At 40.7% G+C, this 21373-nt stretch overlaps 1 protein-coding gene across 1 annotated transcript in view; it reads right to left on the bottom strand.

Moving 5' to 3' along the window:
* Nucleotides 1-336: 336 nt before the first annotated feature.
* The window catches only part of dst (dystonin), a 317525-nt gene continuing 296488 nt past the window's right edge, over nucleotides 337-21373 (bottom strand). Inside the window, 42 exon segments of the mRNA XM_055163095.1 lie at nucleotides 337-1313; nucleotides 1423-1549; nucleotides 1853-1957; nucleotides 2130-2320; nucleotides 3672-3789; nucleotides 5341-5358; nucleotides 5463-5537; nucleotides 5622-5776; nucleotides 5868-6030; nucleotides 6120-6283; nucleotides 6454-6583; nucleotides 6664-6852; nucleotides 6938-7081; nucleotides 7162-7290; nucleotides 7362-7556; nucleotides 7797-7956; nucleotides 8044-8213; nucleotides 8526-8645; nucleotides 8750-8956; nucleotides 9048-9203; nucleotides 10057-10227; nucleotides 10722-10850; nucleotides 11064-11261; nucleotides 11410-11565; nucleotides 11680-11853; nucleotides 12022-12123; nucleotides 12725-12826; nucleotides 12900-13022; nucleotides 13336-13562; nucleotides 13819-14050; nucleotides 14456-14659; nucleotides 14986-15204; nucleotides 15276-15383; nucleotides 15478-15597; nucleotides 15695-15901; nucleotides 16000-16232; nucleotides 16423-16507; nucleotides 16678-17004; nucleotides 17203-17362; nucleotides 17892-18058; nucleotides 18330-18500; nucleotides 18590-18751. Coding sequence (XP_055019070.1) covers nucleotides 1057-1313; nucleotides 1423-1549; nucleotides 1853-1957; nucleotides 2130-2320; nucleotides 3672-3789; nucleotides 5341-5358; nucleotides 5463-5537; nucleotides 5622-5776; nucleotides 5868-6030; nucleotides 6120-6283; nucleotides 6454-6583; nucleotides 6664-6852; nucleotides 6938-7081; nucleotides 7162-7290; nucleotides 7362-7556; nucleotides 7797-7956; nucleotides 8044-8213; nucleotides 8526-8645; nucleotides 8750-8956; nucleotides 9048-9203; nucleotides 10057-10227; nucleotides 10722-10850; nucleotides 11064-11261; nucleotides 11410-11565; nucleotides 11680-11853; nucleotides 12022-12123; nucleotides 12725-12826; nucleotides 12900-13022; nucleotides 13336-13562; nucleotides 13819-14050; nucleotides 14456-14659; nucleotides 14986-15204; nucleotides 15276-15383; nucleotides 15478-15597; nucleotides 15695-15901; nucleotides 16000-16232; nucleotides 16423-16507; nucleotides 16678-17004; nucleotides 17203-17362; nucleotides 17892-18058; nucleotides 18330-18500; nucleotides 18590-18751 — 6750 coding nt within the window. The 3' untranslated portion in view covers nucleotides 337-1056.

The following is a 21373-nucleotide window of genomic DNA, read 5'->3' as shown; positions in this document are numbered from 1 at the left end:
GTGTAGTATGTCACAGCTAAACTCCAGCTGCTCTGCAAACATTCCACCAGAGAGCCCCACCCGCACTCCCAGCATCCATACATCCATTCACCCACTCAGGTAATGATACAGTTTGAATGAAAACTTAACTGAACTTAACATTATAGAAAATGTGATAATGAGGAGTGCCTGGGTTTTTGATGGGATAGAAGATGTCCACGTTAACTCCATGTCCTCCCTCAGTCCTTATTGGTAGAACAAGCTCGGCAGTATAGCCAAATTGGTTATATATTACACCATCTCCTAATAAAATAGTATGTGTCATTAAATAAAATATAAAACACACATGCTAATATGTTTCAGTGGTAGCTTGGTGCAAGCAATTTATTACAAATTAATTTTACAAGAACAATTTCAGTTCTACCGAAATTAAAAATACACTGACAAATGGATGCACAAAGAATGTTTACATAAAGTGTCGTCTTTAGGTGAATGCACAGGCTGAAGTGGTCAAACTGAACAGGGCTGCAGAGATGAAGCGCTGTGATAAGGGGTTATGCTACTTGGTTTAACTAGACAGAGTACAAGTTTTTTGCAGTGCTCAAGTTATATTGCATTGTCGTGAATGCATGTTGGCAGTTTAGCATAGCACTTAAATAGTTAACTGCGATGCCTTGAATGGTTGAATAGTGCACCACTCAGTCACATATGAGCAAATACATAAATACAGTACATTCAGTAACTCTCAGAGCACTATCTCACATTACCTTCATTATTAGTGTACAAACAATAGTTTAGTTTTCTAGTATTCATCAAACCTGCACAGGTTTTGCTTCAATAAAATACCTTAAAAACAATCTGACTTTTTCACAAAAATAAAAAATAAATACAAACCAATAATCAAGGCCATAATCATTCGCACTTAATATTAAAACATATTGCCTCTTAACAGAATAATTTACATCTTTTGCAACAGTTTAAATAACACTCAACACATTTGCAGTCTTTAAGTATCTGGTGTTTCCAGTGTCTGTCTCATGTTTGGATGCAGCTAACGTCTTTCATTCATTTTAAGGCCTATCGTTTTGAGGCCTTTGCCAGTTTACTAGTTGGAGTGCTTCTCTTCTGAGGCGTGGGGATTTTGGAGGGTTTCGCTCCCTGTTGGCGAGGGGTACATCTGGGCGTTGCCCGGCTTGTGTCGCCCACAGTCTCAGAAGCATCTGAACACACGGACTGAATATCTGAGATGTCAAAGTCTGATGCGTCGCTTCCTCTGCGACTGCTGCCTCTGCTCCCGGCTTTACTTCCAGGTCTGCTCAGGTTTCTCTTTGACTCTGAAATTACACAGACTACATAAATATGTAAACAAGTTCATGAAACAGTGAATCCTTCAACACATCTCCGTGCATCCATGTAAGGTCAGATTTCTCTGGCTGTACTTACCGCCTGCAGTCTGGGCGCGAGCCTTCAGCACAGCAGCATTGATCAGAGTTCCCTCTTCACTGGACTGGAATCCTTTCCCCGACAAGTATCCAGGAAGGCGCAACTTGCTGCCTTGAACTAGAGCACTCTGTAAGAGGCAGTAACTGAGTTAAATTTAGCAGAAAATTGCTTAGTTGCAAAGCATTACATCACAAAAAAATAAAAAAAATTTGTGAAATGGAAACCTTTTAAAATCCAGCATGCAATTATTTATGACACAGCAGCAGTTAGAGAAAAACAAGAGTTGAAAAGAATGTGAAGACCAAATATGAAGTGACACAGTGACATTGAATATAGTAAATCTAAGATTAGATGTGAAAGGTTTTTATTTGAAGTTTGAGCTGGGTCAGTGAGAGAGGTGGACAGCAGACTGCATCACACGTGACTATACCTCTGCAGGTGAACTCCCAGAGGAGTCGGATGATTTAAGAGGAGTGGAGGGTTTGCTGTTTGTAAGCCATGGCTTATCATAATTGCGGGTTATTTGTTGGGGAGTCTGGGGAACAATGGCAAATCAAATCACTCAAATGGATTGAAATCAAAAACTAAACAAAAAAAGCATGACGGACAAAATGAATCAAATGATGAGATAATCAAATATAACAGATGAACTGAACAGGGCAGGTATGATTAGATGATTGTGTTTGCGGAGCCCTGTGGATTCTTACCTTGGGTGTCCCTGTCACGGGCACAGGCTGGTGAGCGGGACAGCTCTGACTGGACATAGACCTGTTTGGTGACGCGCCTCTGGAGGATGGCCGTGACCTACGACCTCTGTAGCGGAAACTGGCCATGACCTGAGTGGTGCCTTCAGGGAGGATGAACTTTTCTCGCAGCTCAATGTTAGTCCGGCCTTTAGCTGAAAAATATCACATCAAATATGTGAACCTTAGCATTAAACATAGACACGTCTATTCTGGCAGAGATGATAATGGAGATGATGATAACAAAGCTCTTAAATATAGCTATTCTAAATTGCATGAAAAAAACAAAGAAAAGAAAAAGAAAACACTTATTTGACACTCCGTTTGTTTTCCCAAAAGCCAAAAGTAGTTAATCTCAACTCAAAACATGAGTTGAAAAGTGAACCTAAAAACATTCAAATGTAAAAATAACAATTAAAAAAAATTTAATTAAAAAGCAAGTGCCACAAAAACAAAACACTACATTTAGAACAACATGCAGCTACCACAGTGTCAAACAAACACTATTTTAATTGCCGTCAGCAAAGTACCCATCTTTATTTCATTACTGTTAGTTGTTTGTTTGAATGATTGTCAAGCAAACCCTGCAAAGAAGCTGGGCCTACCATCACCTGCTACATGCTAAAAGAGAGAGCCCATTATAAAGAGCTGCTGAAGTGACATGCATGAACACTGAGTGATGGTGAGTGAGGATGGCCGCTGGAGATGAGACACACAGTTTTACAGTCCACCCCAAACACAAGCAGCTCCACTCAGTGCACACATACCACAGGAGGGTTCATGAAGGAGCGAGAGTAAGTTTGAGATTTGCCAACCTATAGGAGACTGAGTAATCGAAGAGTTTGATTCCGAGCGCAACATTTTGCTCCCGTGGTGATGAACTAGAAGAAATAATATTATTCAGCAGAGTTTTAGGGAGTAGCAAGAAATAATGGAGGTTACAGTGAAAGAGAAGCTGGATGTTGCAAAGTACAATAAGCTGAGACAAGGAACATTGGAAAATGTGTTAACACCATATATTTAAATGCATGATAGTGGTGGAAGAAATTAGTTACTCGATTAAAAGAACAGAAACAGGGGATAATACGTAAGTAACACTGTCTCATAGACAAGAACCTACTCCAGTAAAAGTCTTGAAGTATTCTTTTAAATATGTAGAGTAAAAAGGAATTTCACGCAGATTTAGAAAACTATTAAGGGGTTGAATGTTGTAATGCTGATAAAGAATTATGCTTTTTTTTTTTCCACCATAAACATAAAAAGTCCTCAGTCTCTCAAAAAGCAAGAAAAAATACTTCTACTTTTTAAAATATAGTGCAGTAGAATAGATACCTGCTCTCAAGAGTAATTAAGTATCCAGTATAGTATTTTCCTTCTAGGACTCTAAATGAGTACAGTTTCCAATACGTGAGGAATAAATAAAAGATATAGTTTTCCTTGAAATAGGAGACCTCAAATAAATGATTGTTGGCAGAATTTAACCATTCCTTGGCTTATTAAATTTACCTCTGCAAGGATCATTTTTGACAAGGAACTCATCCAGAGCCATCCATCCTCCTCCAACCCGAACCATGACTGTGCTGCGCAGGATACGCACCAGACGCAGCTGCTGGGAATCCCCAAACTAGAGCACAAACACATAATCGATACATGCATTCTTATAGAGAGAATAAGCTTTGTGAGGATAGGATTGATTTGAGGTTATTTCACACAGCAGCATCACAGACACTGAATGCTCAATCCTACTGACTTTCATTTGTTTGTGTCTTCAGCAGTATGTGGCAGTAAAAGCAGTTTATGTAAGCAGAGAATAGCATCTGCAATACATCTTGTTTCATTGTCACAGTTTTTGAATTTTTTCTGTTTACAGTCAGGCACTACATGCACATTACCAGTAGGGGGAGGCGTTGTTTCGTTTAATGGATTTACTTTGAAGGTAAACGCTAGCTCTCTGTGGTTTCAGAATAGGGTGACACAAGCCAAATGCAAGCCAGTTGGATGAGACCAAAGTTCAGCTCAATCACATTTTCAGACAATAATCACAGCGGCATGCTTTCTCGCAATTCACATTTCACATTCAAACAGTACAACAGTCTCCTGCAGTCCAGTGTTGCAGTCCACTAGCACACAGCTAACGCATTGACAGTGATGAGAGCCACAGCAGCTCGCTCTGATGACACACGACATGACCAATGGTTTAAATCATTACAATCCACAACAGTGTCACACGCAAACATGATCATACACCAATGGCTCCCGGCAGACTGGAATATGGCTCACACGGCTAATAATGTTGCATAGCTTGATCGTCAATATGATTTAATGGTGAACTTTGTGATTAAATACATTAAGGTGATGGATTTATTCAAATGGACACGAAACATCTTAACCAGTTTAAAAGTTACCAGTATACAGCTTTCCAATACTTCAACGTGTAGGTGTGAGGTATGATTGTGATTTTCCCTGTTTGCTATAGTCTCATCGCCGATTATGGAGTCATGTAAGCAGTGAACGAGACCAAACTGTCAAAAGAGTTACTTGGGTTCAATGTAGTGTTATACAATCACAAACGTCTTATACTGTATCCTTATGGTGCCACTATCGCATCAATCACACCTCCCACCAGCCTTACAGCTAAGAGTTTCAGAAAGCATGAGACATATTTTATTAGTAATGAATCATATACTGTAATGTTTTGCCATGCAGCCTTTAAGATATTTGCAAAGTAAAAATAACCAGTGCATAGCTTACTTTAGAAATGCCCAAAATATGAATATTTATATGAAAATAAAATAAGGTTAGCCAGCCAATATTAAGCTTAAGCAAAGGCAAGGCAAGCACACAGAAAGCATTATTTACCAAGCGGCCCAGCTGATGAGTAAATGTACCATGGACTAACAGAAATATGTTTTCAAATATGATTTCCTGAAACTCAAAAGCAGACCACTCTAAGTTTAATAATTGTACTTAGTATATGACTGATATAAGAGTGGCCAGTATTTCCTTAAGTAAAATATCTGCATTAAAATAAGTATTGTTTTTCTACTTCTGAGTTCCAGTCAAGAATCAGGCAGGAATCTGGCCTGGGAGTGTTAATTGTAGAGCAAATAGGGCAAATGTGAAAGGCTTGACAAGGCACAGAACAGAAGGAGAGTCAAGGAAGAGGGCAGTGTACCTGGTTTCCAAGGTAAAACTGGTGATATGAGGAGCAGAAATGGTAAAGGTTAGACTTTTGATGGAAGTGGACACAATTACTCACTATCTTGAAATTACTGTTAGAAGTAAAAATCTGCTTACTCGATATTTGTTGGCTCCAATTTGTTCCACTTGGAAACGTTTCGGACATTTGCATTTTGCAACTTGCCGTGTGACCTAATCAGAGAACAGTGTTTTCAAAGTGCACTGATCATATTATAAGCTACATTTCTATGTTATGTTATATTATTATTTTTTTACCTCATCTTCAATTTTGTCTGCATCAGTTAAGGGCTTGTAAGCATCTTTGTTGGGATGTAGAGCTGCCACAAATTCATAGTAGTCTATATAACCATCCCCATCTCTATCGAATATGTCGGCCACAGCACTCATCTCCAGTCGGCTGGTTGGGAATTCTAGGAGATAAAATATGGTCAGCATGGATAATAACATGGATATGGTTAGGATCACAAGTGACTGATGGAAAACTGTTTCTATGAGACTCACTGGAGGACAGGATGCCCTCGATGAACTCTTGTCGTGTCACTTTGCCGTCCTGGTCTTTGTCCATACGGCGGAAGAAATCCATGACTCGGGATTTTTTGTGGTTCATCCACCGCATGTAGCGCTTCCTCCACACATCAAAGTCAAAGTTGGCAAATTCTTTCAGCTGCACAAATAATAATTTAAGATGACATGTACCAAAGACTGTAGGGGTACAATAATCATTCTTGAAATACTGTTCTGATGACACGTTACCTCCTCTTGTCTGTCCAAAGCATCATTTAGTTTCCTTCTCCGATCTAAAGCCAGTAGCCAGACATGCTGCCACTTGCTGACCAGTAGGTTCACCTGTGGGTTCTTGGTCTCTATAGGAGCCTGTGTGGCTGCTGTATACATTGTTTGTGTGGGAGAGCGTTTTCCTGGAAGTAAAAAGTGATTTTTCAGCATGTAATCATTAGGTTTCTTTCATCACAAAACAACTGCAGACTGCAGGCATAGAGCAGCACTGACATCATGCCAGGTGGTGTACTGCACACTGACTCAACACTGTGCCAGATGACACTGGACACGCCCTCTTAAAGGTACTTACTTCCTGTTCTTCCCTTTTCCAGCACTGGGATATGTGACTGGACATGAGGCTCTATGGTAGGCTTCCTCTTGTGTGTCTTTGTAATTTTATCCACGTCTGGTTGCTTCCTTGTCATTTCCTCCATGAATGCCTTCAGGGAAAAACAAGGGTTTAAAATGATAACGTGTTGTCAATTTGAGTGATAAAATAGAATTAATAGATTAAAATTACTTGATGTTCTGCGATGAGCTTTTTTATCTCCTCTATCTCCTCTGGAAGTGTTTCTTTGTCTTTATCGTCGAGGTTGGTTTCTGCCCATTGCAGCCACATTAGCAGTTTGTCCAACAGATCCATAGTGGCTAATAGCTCGGTCAGAGCTGTGGCCAGTCTCTGCTGGTACTGTCTGCTCCAGGCTTGCACCTGTGTGCCAATATTAGAAACCTAGCTTAGTATGTAAAGAAAAATAAAAGTTACAACCTGCTTCATATACTAGTACAACCCTGACCTCTTCAAATCGAGCTTTGATGATGGTGTTCCAGTGTTTGACAGTTGTGATAGAGTCGGGATGGCAAATGCTCAGAATAGCTTCTCCCATTGCTGTGGCTTTGTTGAGGGACACTCTCTTTTCCTCCAGTTTTTTCATAAAGTCCTGAACAAAAATCCAATAGCATTACATTATATACTGTATATGAAGGATGAACTAGGTAACTGTTAGAAAAATTGTCTTGCCTTATGCTGCTCAATAAGTGTTTTCAGTGCTTCTTCGTCATCAGGTAAAGTGCCGTGAAAGCGCAGACTCTGCTCAGCTTCAGCCAGCCACTCCAGCAAGATGTGGACTGATGAGTGGAACTCTTCAGCCTAGAAGAGTAGCACACATGAGACTCCCTGTCCCCTGAGAGTTATTAAAGGTGAGAGTGTTAGGGTGGTACCTGACACAGAGCCTGCTCCAGGCGGGCCTGCTTAGACACAGACAGGTTACACACACTGTCCCAGCGCGTACTCAGCTCCTGCATCTGAACTTTGACCCATGAGGTGTCATCGTGGCTGTTGTCCACCAACTCCCGAGCTGAACGCTTAAGTGCCTGAACACCAACTGTCCTCTTCCCCATCTCCTTCTGGAAAACCTGTCGCAAGATTTCAGGAATATTAACACTATTCCATTTAGTTATTTCTATAAATATCCAAACCTTGAAACACAGGTATCTTGAATCTTTTAGTTGTTAAATGATTGTTTCGTTCCCATGTCAAATGTATTATTGTGATCATGAACAATAAATTAAAAAGGGAAATTCTATCTTTGAAGTTGCTCGTTAAATCTACCTCATAAAAGAGTATTGAGAACATGATTGTGTGGTGTGTTGTACCTTGTGGTTGTCTATCAGGTTTAGAACAAGGTCAATGTCTCCATGAACTGGCTGGTCTTCAGCCAGCTGAGGCTCCACTCTGTACAGCCAGTCAATGAGGGCTTGCAGCGCATCTGTGAACTGTCCCGAGAACAATAGGGCCTCCTCCAGCTTGTTTTGTCTAGAAGCACAAATCATCATGAGTTTGAAATCGTGCTTCAGATGTATCTGACACTAGTTACAGTACAAATGCAGTACAAACTCATACCTCTCAACGGACTTCCCACAGACAGTGTCCCACTTGTCTCTGAGTTCACTCAGCATGTCGTCCAGTTTCTGATGGTCATCCTGAAGGGAGGTCTTGTCCTTTAGGGCCCGGCCTGTTCGTGATGTGGTGTCATAAACAGAGTGTTTGCTGCCCAGAGCTTTTTGAAACTCCTGCATGACAAAGAAAATCATATGCAACAATAAAAGGACACATCTGCACAAAAACATTGCAGTACTATGTGTCAAGAAAATTAGGTCAGAAGGGAAGAGCCATCCTATCCCAAAGCAAGATAATTTTTTAATACATTTGGTTTAGTCCATGAATGAGATAGGATTAACACAGTGTAGTCAACATGGACAATCTGTAACAAGGACATGACTAATCTATTGTGTATATCCACTGAAGAACCTCACCACTTTATATACCTAAATACAGAGCTCAACATTATTAACATAATCCAGTGTTTGATTAAGTTAAGCTACCTTGTGCTGGGCCAGTTGAATCTTGATTTTGTCTGGTTCATTCGCAATTTCCACCTCTGAGTCCAGGCTCCTCTCAGACTCATCCAACCACTCCATCAGCTTGTTCCAGCTTTCATGAAACTGGGGAATAAGAGAGAATAGAACAACAGAGAGAAAATAAAAGCCCTCTTTTACACCACAAAATATATACAATTTCCATATTTTTTTAGCCACACTCTCTTTACCTGTTTTGCCCTTTTCTTTGCATCGTCCAGCAGCCGACCTCTCTCCACAGACCTCTGGACTAGTTTTTCCCAGCGGCCTTGCACACTGATCAGCAGGTTTTTAATAAGAACTACATCTTGTTTCTGACTAAAATATTTCAGCTGTGTCCCGGTTTTGTCCAGTTCAATTATGTGCTCCCTATGTGCGTTTACCTCTGTTATAAAGATCTGCACAAATAGTAAGCAATATAAAATTTATTTTAAAAATATATTTTTTTTTAATGCATCTCTGTATTTTTGTAATTGTGTGAGGACATACCTTATGTTCATCGATCTGAAACAGTATGGTCTCTAAAATGAGTGAAGCTGGTGACACCATGTTTAGTGTCTGTTCGCCCTGGGTTAGCCAGTTTATGAAATCCTGCAGTGAGTTGTGGAAATCTGTGGCCAGAGTCAAAGCCTCCTCCAGTTTAACCTGTAAATAAAGGGGTCATTGCCACTTGGAAAATCAATATATTGATATATTAATTAGAAAACAACTTCTACATTTAATAAGGGGTTACCAGAGTATAACTTTGACCTTTTCTATTCTCTTGTTAACAAAGTTAATGTCTCCGGACAGGCTAATGGTGAGGCAATGAGGTTTTAATTTAATGAGAAAACAGCAGCACTGAACAACATCCGTTTGCTACAGCCAAGACTGGTGGTTCGGGGTAATTACGGACCACTAATTCAGTGTTGATGACGTTACAAATCTAATGTTTTAATATATTATAGTTAACCTGTCTTTCATTTATGTTTTTAGAACAAAGGATGTGTACTCCATTTGGAAAATAGTTCTCAGTGTTCACAACAATGCACGTTTAAATGTCACATCACAGACCAGCAGATACTGATCCAAGAATTGTCAGGTGCCAAATACTTTGGAACTGGATCAAAGGAAATAAACATGTTAAAATCAAACTTGCAATATCTGGAGTTATAAGCAGATGGCTAAAATAATTATTTATATTAAGTTTATATAAAATTATATATATAGTATATATTTTGTATAGTATAAGTTACTATATTATAACACTTACAACACTGTTGTATCCTTATGAGGATATTATTAGTGACTTAGCTGTTGGAAACAGTTGTTTGATAGTGACTCAGAGAAAACACACATGCTTCTCTCTAACCACATCCTGTACCTCCCAGAAGAATATGTGCATTAGGACAGAAACAGCTGACTGACAAATAATGACACTCACAGAGGGTAATCACATCAGCATCTATCTGCCTGACACTGTGCAGTCCCAATAGCACACAGCACATCACAGTCTAACCTTTCTGTCTGCGATCTTAGCCTTCACAGTTTCCCATTTCTCCATCAGATTGGTGAGGTCTTGCTCTGTGTTGCTGTCTGGGCCCTCAGGCATCACAGACAGGAGCTGTTGACCCTTGTTGATGAGCTCCTGGTACAGCTCCTCCTTTGCCTCAAAGGCAGAACACAGCTCCTGCATAGACACATGTTAGTGATCAAGACCATTTAAATAGTTTGGTTTTAGCCACAGCCACTTTTCACTAGTGTATCTGACGTCTCCATGACATGTCTCTTAGATTTAGATAAAAAAAAAATAGCTGAGGCACGTTAAAATCTGCAGTTGTTATAGGCTTGTTATACTCTATGAGAAATAGTTATAACTTCCTGCTTCAATGCATGTAAGATTACACAGACCATGGTTTTGAGGAATCACTCACAGAGAAAGTGATTAGGAAGCAATAAACCCCTAAAGGGAAGAAGACATTCCTAAATATATTAGACTCCGCTATGGCCAAATCAATTAGAAACACTTCAGGGGCTTTTGTTATTTTAGGCGTGACTGATAGACATTGTGTGTTTAGCAGTGTCATTCGATTTTCACACTTCGGTCTGAACACAGAAAAGACATAGCTGTCTCCTTACGAAGCTGCCATCTGCATACAGCCTTTCATATTGTTAAACACATACCAGATGGGCGTTAAGCTGCTCCCGGGCCGTGTCTGGTAAGCCTCCCACTGCCTTTGATGCCAACAGCTGACGCTCGGTGTCTTTGAGCCACTGCTGCATATCTTCTATCTCTCCATGGAAACCTTGAGCCTGCAACACAATACAACCTGAGTCAGGACAAAATGTGTCACCCACACGCATTGTTATGCTCAGAGAGAAAGATGTCCAGGTCATTATATTCAACTAATTCATTTATCATTCAAAGCCACTAAATAGAAAATCAATGCATAAATTGGAAAACTCAAATGTCTCTCAAGTTATAAGTAAATTGTAACTTTTATCACCAAACATCATTCTTTGTACCTGGAGCAGAGCACTTTCTAGTTGCTGTTTTCTCTGCTCAGTCTTCTCGAGGATGGCTTTCCACCTAAGGTTCAAGTTCTCAAGTTTGCTCTTCAGACTAGAGGCCTCTTCTCCAGCGCTAGAGGCCACCAAGTCATTACCAGCTTTGTTCACAGTCTCAACAGTGGTTTGATGAGCCAAAACATCTATTTGTAGAACCTGCAATATAGTGAAATTCAAATTTTATTCACTGAGGATGCACTGATCACATTCTTTTTACTCTGTTAGTATGGATTAAATATTGATGCCCTTAATATTTCAAAGTACTTTTGTATTTGTAAATTTGAGAGTAGAACATGTATCCTACATGATGTTTGGCAAGCTCTATCTCCATGGCTTTGGGGTCTCCTCCAGTCTTCTTTTGTTCATTGAGGAGCTCCTCTGTGTGGCTCATCCAGGCCAACAGTTCATCCAGAGCGTGTTGGAACTGCCCCAGTGCCAGCAGGCCTGCCTCCAGTTTGTGCTGGATTAATCACAGATTAAAACATTATTATTACTGAAAAGCACGACACTTGACAGGCATAACATATAAATCTATCTGTGAAAGCCTGGAGATTTTAAGTCCTTTTGAACATACTTGTCTGCTGATGGTCTTCTCATCCAGATTGTCCCAGAGCATCTTGAGCTCAGACATGGGCTCCTGGATGGCGCAGCGGTCTGCCTCCTCTGTGGCCTTCTTCAGCAGTAGTCCAGCCTGGTGGTTCAAGCGCTCCATCTCTATCTGCAGCTGGTACGCCTCTCCTTTGAACTCCTGGCACAAAGACACACAGTCCGTAAACATTAGGCACAAAGAATCAGTGTGTAAACAAAAGAAACAGCAGAGCTCATTTTCATAAAGTAGATTAAGGTTATTTAATGTGACCCATGGTCAGGGACATGGACAACAAATACACTAGAAGTACTAAAGAGAGGATGTTACCTTGAGCTCCACAATCTGCTGCTTGACAGTTTCCAGGTCGGTGCCAACAGGTGACATTGAATCCAGTTTGTTTTCCAGAATATCAACCCAGTCAAACATTCCCTGTGTGCAGAGTAGAGAAACCATTGTTCAGGACAAAACAGGTTTTCTCAAAGAATCAGGTTTCACTTTTCCGTTACAGTCATCCTCAGGGAAGAAGCACTCATATCAACACATTATCACCATTCATAATGTCTCCGGTGACATTTGTTCTATAAGAATTCATAAATTTTAACACTAGACACTGAGAGAAATTCATATTTTTTCAATGTTTGTCCCCAGGGTTTTACTTTTGTTGCAAAACCACAAACATTACTGACACATTACTGACACAAACTAACATCAGTAACTCTATCTCTTGGCTTTAGGTGGTGCTATCAGCTAACACTGTCAAACTTTTGACTTTGTCACTTGTTGATATCAAACTGTCTGAGTGAGTGAGTCACCATCTGAAATTGGGAAGTCCCCAGCAGTTTTAGCTTTTCACTATAAAAGAATTGTTGGCTCAGGCTCAGTGAATTCCACGGAAGGTGCTAATTAGCTAAATTGAAATGAAAATGTATAGGACTACACATTTCAAAACATCTAAATGAGGCAGACTGCTATAGTCTATCTTTACAAAATCAATCACAATTTAATATTAAGACTAAAACTAGAATTATACCTGTAGCCCATCCTGAAACTGCACAGCGGCCTGCATGGCTTCTTCAAGTCTGTCCCCTCTCTCCTTCCAGGTTTTATTCAGACTCTCCCAGGCTGATGCCACCTGAATCCACAATTTAAAATGTGAAATCAAACATATAAGAGAAGACACTTTCTCATAATAAAGAAACAATTACCTCATCAAGGCTTTTCTTTATAACAGGTTTATCGGGCTCTCCACAGGCAGCCATCAGCTCAGCTCCCTGGTTCTGAACTGCATCAAGTTCCTCCTGTAGTCCATCAATCTCCTCCTTAAAGCCCTGAAAATACAAAGTACAAATATCTAGGGATGTAATCGGCTAAAGAAATTCTTGGTCAACCTGTATGGCATTAGCAAAAATCTCTGTGATGCAACAATATTTTTGATCTAAAGTGTATAGACAAGATAAGAAAAGTGCATATCTTTGTGTAAAAAGAATATATTCATAAATCTCCAGCTAACTCATTCCATGCCTCAAACAAATCCCAACCAAATATTTAGTCAAATTTGACAGATTAATCAACAAAATATCCATGTTCCTATCTATCTTACATCAGGGATGAACTGATTATTTATTTTGTCATTATTCTTACCTCCACAAATTCCTGCTGCTGCTTAACTACAGAAGGGTCCACTCCAGGCTCCTCCAGCTCCTTCAGCAAGTCATGGCTGTCTTTGATGGTCACTATGAGAGCACAGTGATCGCACCAAAACTTGTCCGCCAGGTCCATCACATCCAAGAGCTTCGCCTCTCTCTCCTCCACCAGAGCTTGGATGTCATTCCACAGGAACACCATCTGGTCCAGTTTGTCTTGCACAACTTGTGGCACAAACCATAATAAATATCAATACCATTAATACTGACAACTGAAGTCATTTTCTATGGATGGGACCAGATCTCATAAGATAAAATTGCTACAAGATTGTGCACTCTTGTGAAAAACTGTACAATGGCAGCCAAAATATTAAATAAATCAAAAAATGTGAACTGAACTGCAGCATTTCTTTGTCAAAATCTCATCTTGTGGGAAATGTGCCTCATCCCACCCCTATCATTCCCACAGGGTACAGCCTACCTTTAGCAGATGTATATGTGTCTGCCCCTTCCGACCGGGCCACCATCTCTTCTCCTCTTTGCTTCAGCATCTCATATGAAGGTTGAAGTTTCTCTAGGTCCACTGACACAGACTTGTTTTCTGATATCTGCTCTTTAATCTTGTCTACCTCCACTGAGATGGATGGAGGCTGACGCAGACGCTCAGCAATTCTCTCCAAAGATTCAAGCATGGGGTCGATCTTGTCATGGAACTGGATAGAAACAGAAATATTATAAAATTGAATGTATTATTTGTGGTCAGATTTGATGATGTCACACTCTCAAATAGGAGCAAGAGTCAGTTTTCTCTATTACTTGACATTTGCATTGGAAATATCTAAAAGGGAAGGTTGTTTTTTATTCATCCAAGTATGAAAATATTTTTTTGAGTATAAAAAAGGTAAATTCACATGTTGAACCTCATGATTTCTATTAGTTACTAGACCCCGGCACTATGTTAAGTACAACAATTCACATTTTAACAATATTGATTTTAGCTGCCCCCATCTGTATTAAATATTTTTGATTTATTCTGATGGGACTGTATGTGAAACCCAGCAGAATTTTAAGTACACAGGATGTAGATGTTACATTGTGTTGATTGTGTTGATTCTCACCTGTGTGGATTTGGAGATAGCTTCATCTAAAGTGGCAGCTCTCTGTTTGACATCGGCCTTGAGTTGTGTATAGAGCTGGTCTGCTATGGTGTACTTTTCTCTGATGTGGGCTCCCTCCTCTGGGCTCAGTTCAAGCATCTGGGGACCCGTCTTATTCATCTTGTCAATGTGCGGCTTGTGCTCAGCGATCAACTCTCGCATTTGCTAAAGAAGGACATATTCAAACAATTCATTATTGAAAAGGTAGATTAAAGTATCCAGTCACCTCCAAAACTCTAGCTAACTCCCTCAGTGTATTCTTTCTTCTGATGTGCATATCTTTTTAATCATAATAAAATAATTAGTCCACAATTGGCCGATTAACCAGCAAAACAACTAAAAGACTACAGCTCTAATAGACAGATACATTATTGATCTTATAGGAGAAATTCAAATATACGGTAGCTAGCACATGCCATAACTCATACATATAACTACACATACATAACTCATAATTGTTAATTAGGTATTGGGTATGTTTTTGTTCTTACTCTGAGCTCCTCTTGCTGTTGTTTAAGTGTCTCGTATTCAATAGCGGGTGGAGGCAGCTGACTGAATGCCTTTAGAGTCTCCTGAAGCCATGGCCACATCTCTTCATACGTTTCCCAAAACTGAGCAGCCAAAGACTGGGCTCGCTCCAGTTGCAGACAGCGCTCAGAGTTTAGCTGACTGACAACACCGTACTTCTCCAGGAGGGCTTGTGTCTTAGCCTGTGTAAAAACTTTTATGTTACTTTTTATTTATCTTTTCTTCCACAAGAATGTAACCAGTTATACAGTACCATTATTGTTTCTTTTCCCTCTGGGTTTCTGTTGTTCATTACAGCTTTTCCTGTCCTCACAATGTCATCCACAGCATCTTTGTGTCTCATGATGTCCATAGAGAACATCTGAAAAACCAGTCAAGTGGGTTAGAGACTAGATAAAAGCCAGTGTTTACTTACACTGGGTAAAGGATTATTGTGCACAAAAACAGAGCTGAACCTTCTGGGCTTGAAGCTGTGCAGTGGTTTGGTCCTGCATCAGTTTGATCTCATCTACACACAGTAACTTCCTCTCCGCTTCAGTCAGCCAAGCGAGTTCAGTATCAGCCGACTGTTCAAACTAGATGTAGAAGATATTACAATAGATCACATTACAATTAACACATTTTCTAAGACGTTGTAAGGATTGGCTAGAAAAAAGAGACTATTTCCTGTACCTGCTGAGATTTGAGTATATCTGCATTGATCTGGTCAACTTGTTGGCCGATGTCATCACAAACACTTTTATAGCGCTCATTATCTTCAGTGACCAGTTTGTCCAGGCTTTCCCGAGTATGCCAGGGGATCAGATCCAGGAGGGAGCAACTCAACTCATTCATCTTATCTACCACTGGTTTGTTGCTCTTAGTCTCTTGCAACAAATCCTGCACAGATGAATAGCATTACAGTTAAAGAAAGGTCTATATACATTTGCATATTTACATTATTAATACTATAGCATATAATTACTTCTATATCATACCTTTTTCCTAGTCTGAACATCACTGAGCTGATCGCTGACACCAGAAAATGCATTAATCTCAGCTTCAACCTTTTCGAGCCAGTTGTTCAGATCCGCATGAGTCTGGTGCAGTTGTGTCGAAAGACCTAAGACCTTTTCCAGTGTTTTGAGTACATTGTCACTCATTGTGTTGATCTCGGCATACTTTGTTTTAATTCCATCCAGTTTGCCCTGAATTACAACCACCTCATCACCTAAGGAGAGAGAGAGAGGAGGCAATTTATTGAGTAATACTAGTTAGGAAATAGGGACTACGGCAAATTTACTCATTTGTACACTTCATCCATGTTCCACAGAATTATTTAAGATAAATCAGTTATTTAGACCTAATAGTACCATGGGATCTTGTTTCTGGTTTGGAGTGTAACAGTATTAAAGACATGCCTGTTGTTTGTTTCAGAAGCTCCATCCCATTAAAAATGGCTTGGTCCACGTTCTTCTTTCTCAGCTCAATATCACTTTGTAACATCTGTATATGAAATACAGTATTATTAGTATACAATAATATAAAATGTCATATCATTCAACAGCCTTCTGACAGCCTTCAATTCTGTCAGAAATTAAGTATAAAATGATAGATAACATGGATTAACTTAAATATAACAAAAGTAAAGTTTGGCCTGAGGTAGGAGTGTGTACCCTTTGGTCTTTGAGTTGTTTTTCGAGCATGTCTGTCCTGTAGTCCTCAACAGAGACTTGACTCAATCTGGAGTGCACTTCACTGAGCCAGTTCATGAGCGCCACTTCGTCTTCTCCAAAGAGCTGCGCGTTGGACAGGGCCTGCTGCAGCATCTCGGCCTTTCTCCTACACCTCTCCTGGAGCTCTATGTAACCAGACTGGGCTGTATCCAGTTTGTTTTGAACAAACTCCTTATCGTCCACAGAGCTCACTGTTTTTAACATCTGACCCAGATTGACCGCCTGAAACAAGTCTTTACTGTGTTTCATGATCTCCTCCTCTAAGGCCTGGCCAGGGATGGGTCCAAACAAGGAAATTGGTGTAAAATGATAAAAGAAACAAAACAAAACAAACAAAAAAAAACACACACACACACACAAACATAAAACAATAAGGATGAATGTAAAAGGTAAACGAAAAAGACAAACTAAAAATGATGAATGTGCCAAACAAAGCCAAACAAAAGTTGTGAGGGGATCCATTACCTTGTGCTGGGAAATCTGCTTCTCCAGTTTGGATGTCTCTGTGCCGATGGGCTCAGAGTGTGAGAGGAGTTTTTCAGTGGCACAAAGCCACTCACTGAGTGGCTCCAGAGTCTCATGGAACTGCTGAGTGACCACCAGGATGCTCTCTAGCTGCTTATGTCTGGAACACAATGTATGAACTAATTATTCATTTGTAATTATTATCGAGGGGTATTCCACATCTATAGAAAATAACTTTCTAACACCACATATTTAGATCACGATGCTACCTTTTATGGTTTTGAAAATGCCACATTGACAGAAACAACATATTGACATGTTTAACTATTATTTTTGATGCTGTGAGTCCTGCCTCCCTTTGCTCTCTGCACTAAGTCACTCCCACTTCAGCGCATAATCACATTACAATTGGCGTGGATTGCGCTAATGAAACTACACATAGCACATTGCATCAGGTTTGTGGTCATGAGGGAGCATTATATCATAGCAGAAAGCTACAAAAAGTCAAATTTGCATAATGTCCCCTCTTTAGATATATTTGTACTAAAGAACTAGTGACCATTTTATGGAAGCTAATGAAGTTCCAAATAAATGTGCTCTTTAATGTGATAAATAAATACTTGTAACTGTAGAAATTTGCCACCACTGGATGAATCATAACAGTGTGTTACATGTTTCAAAATACAAACCTGTTTTCTGCCTTCTTGAGCAGAGTATCCCACCTTTGCCCCAAGCACTCAATTTCTTTAGCAACCTTTTCTTTCTCCACAGCCTCTGTCAGTTCAGAAAGTGTGCCTCCCTCCTTCTTTATAAGCTCCACTGTTGGTTTACGGTCGTCCAGCAGTCTCTGTAAGAGCTGTCACACACAAACAAAGAGAGGAGTTATAGGGCATCATTACAGCCTAGGACTATGTCTTTGTTAAAAACAGTAAATCTAACAAGTCCCACCGATTTTCCATTAAATTAAATGCTTTGTATTAAACAAGCCTTTTGACAATACTTGACCACCAAGTAAGAGAAATGGTTGATAAAAAGGCTATATATCTGTATGGCTACTATGAGTTTAATGTGGGAGATGCTGAGCAGAGTTGTACAAAGTGTGTAAATAAAACAGAGAATACACTTACTTTCTGCTCTTGTATCTGTGCTTTAACCACTTTGAACTCTGCAGAGGGTGGTTTCTGATTGGCCACCAGCTCTTCTGTGTCAGTGAGCCAGCTAAGGAGAGACTCCAGAGCATCCTGAAATCTTCCACAATGCAACAGGGATTCATGCAATTGGGCTGAGCGCTCAGCAATCTGAACAGGGTAAATAGATGTTAGTGATATATGATAAGATGATAAAAAGTCAGTGGTAGTACCAATGTCATTTTTTAGAGTAATCAAACCTTTTTATTTAGAGTATTCCATTTGCCATTAACATCCTCCAAATCTCCCTCTAACTTCTTTGTGCAGGTGCCTTTTGCAGCACTCTGGATCAGACTCTGGCCTAGTGAGTTGATATCTTGAAGCTGTGCTTGCAAAGGGTCAATGTCTTCTTTTTGGAATGCCTACAGCCAGACAGAAACAAGAACTGGAGATTAATCTTTGAAATAATAAGCATTAAAAAGATCAAGTGTTTGGCTGCGGCTGACTGCCCAAGAACAGCTTAAATAATCACTCAGACCACCAGGTCTGTATTTAGTAAAACTAAATTGACAGTCATGTAATGAGATATGAAAGGGAAACATCAGAAAACATTAATCAAAATGCCATACATTGTATGAACCCCTTGCTGACCCTGTTAATCCGTCAAACCCCATAGTAGAAGAGGGCTTATTTTAGGCACCTGAGGGCTCGGGGGACCTGTTGTGTCTAAGTCCGAACATGCAGCTATGGCATTCAGAAAGAACTCGATCTCGTGCTGTCCAGCCTGCTGTAGCTCCTCTAAACATTTGGGGAGACAGGCCTCCACAGACTGCAGAAACTCCTCCAGCTCCTCCAGGCTGTACTGGGATGCTCCCAGCTGAGGGTTAGGGGTTTTTGTTCTCTGGCGGCTCTCGATAGGTAATGTTACAGAGTTGCCGTAAGTCTCAGGCTGAGTGACCACCACACTGACCAGCTCACAGTCCTCTGCACTGGGCACATCCTCCAGCAGCTCCGCAGTGGACTGCTCCTCATAGTCTCTCTTTGAACGCCAACCTAAACTTTGAACTCTTGACCCTGAACCTGAGGAAAACCTGTCCTTTCCTTTTAAACTGAGTTTATTGTGCCTCCCCTCCTGTACCAGGCTATGACTGTGGTACAGCGATACACTGTCCCTTGCAGGAGAGTAGAGGAAGTCCTCCTGTCCAGAGCTGAGCGAGCGCCCAGTCTTCAACTCTCCAGACATGTGCATGGCCTCTGAAGAGGACAGGCTCCTTGTCCCAGGACCCACTCTTTTGTTGGGGTGGTGAGCATGTCGGTCTCTGTCCACAGTGGGGCTGTACAGTCCAGAGTCTTCCTCAGATGTCAGGGAGCTGGTCATACTTTGTCCCCTCCTGCCATTGAGAAGAGCAGGCCTGTCAGAGCCCCCAGAGCACAGGGTCCCACTGCGGCTGATGTATTCGCCCAGATTTGTTGGAGCAAATGCCCTCCATGAGCGCCGGTGATGAGGAAAGTCCTTCTTCTCTCCCCCCTGAAGTCGTGACTTGGGTAACACTGTATCTGAAGCTCTTATTATATTCCCATTGAGCTTAAGTCCATCAAATACCGCACGCTCATCCAACATGGCGGCTTTTCTGGTGCGCATTTCAAATGAACTGGAGGCAGACAAACCTCCATTTCCACACAGACTGCTAAAGTCAAGGGGGCGCTGTGTGTACGGTAAGGTGCCAGTGAAGTGTCTAGAGGCGAGGCTGCCTTTGGAGCTGGAGTCAATCTGCTCATTGAGTCGCACTGTGTCGTAGATGGACCTCTGGGGCACATAACAGTCATCAATGTTCAGGTCCTCCTCCTCCCCCTTCCCCATGCATGAAGGGTTTTTTCTCAGGCAGTCTGGTCTGCTGAGAGGCTTACCCATACCCAAACAATTCACTACTTTCTGTCACAAATAGATGAGGTAGTTGCTGTATAGTGCAAGTAAGTATGAAAAAATACTAGTTCTATAGTAAATTAGCTTCTATAAAAATTGAATATATATATATATATAAGAAAGTAGAAATATGAACTAAATAAATGAAAAATATAGTGACATTTTAATCTGAAAAAAATAAAATACTCTCAAGAAATATACAAAAAATTAAATATAATAATAGCAGCTTCACAGTATGAACTCTGAATGTAAGTGGAAGAGGAAAGTAAACAAAAGTTTCTATAACAGTCACCAATCCATGCACAAACACTTTATATCCTTGAATGGCTGAACGTATTCCTCTCATCCAAAGTGCTTTAAAATCCCTGAAATTCTTGTCAAATCCAGACAGGGTAGTGAATCTTCAGTGCAAAGTGATAAATCCACAGATAAGTCCAGCAGGCTTGTTCAAAAACTGCGTGTTAGTTGTGCTCAGAGCTGGTACTCGTGGATAAACAAAACCCTGCTCTTTCTCTCCCATCGCTGCCTGTGCAATGACAGACTCCCTCCTGGCAGAGCTTAAGCCCCGCCCCCGCTCATTATTCACACAACATCTGCCACAACTCCATTTGTGCTCTGAGCCGCTCCGGCACATGTTGATTGGTGGACACATGACCCTTTTTCCTCTAATTCCCCTTATGTCTCTGTGGGCTGTATGACTTCACTTTTAACTAAGCATGGTTCATCCAGAGTCATGACATAATCACTTTTTTAAAACACTGACTAAAGGAATGGGGGAGTGGAGCAAGACACCGGCTACTCAAAAAAAAAAAAAAAAAAAAAAGCCTTGCGGGCGTCAGCATTGGCTCCCACTGATGACATCACACTTTTCTGAAATAGATACACATTTATCTTTTCTCCTCTTTGCCCTCTGTTGTGTTATTGTGGTGGATGGGTGCTGGGAGCCCGCAGATATTGTTAATTACTGTGGAATGCTGAGGGAGGCACAGGTCTCAGGTAATTTAACACCAGCTCCTCTGCCAAGTGCATGAAGGGGCCTTTTTATGTCCATCGCGCGGGACAGCAGGAGAAAGGCGGATGGAGGAGATCATGAGAGGAATTTGTTTTGGTTTCCTGGATT

The sequence above is a fragment of the Boleophthalmus pectinirostris genome, unplaced genomic scaffold (genome assembly GCF_026225935.1).
Source record: "Boleophthalmus pectinirostris isolate CB_2022bp ecotype Guang Dong unplaced genomic scaffold, ASM2622593v1 HiC_scaffold_5, whole genome shotgun sequence".
Lineage (NCBI taxonomy): Eukaryota > Metazoa > Chordata > Actinopteri > Gobiiformes > Gobiidae > Boleophthalmus > Boleophthalmus pectinirostris.
Note: the sequence above shows the minus strand (reverse complement) of the source record. Positions and strands in the feature narration are given on the sequence as shown.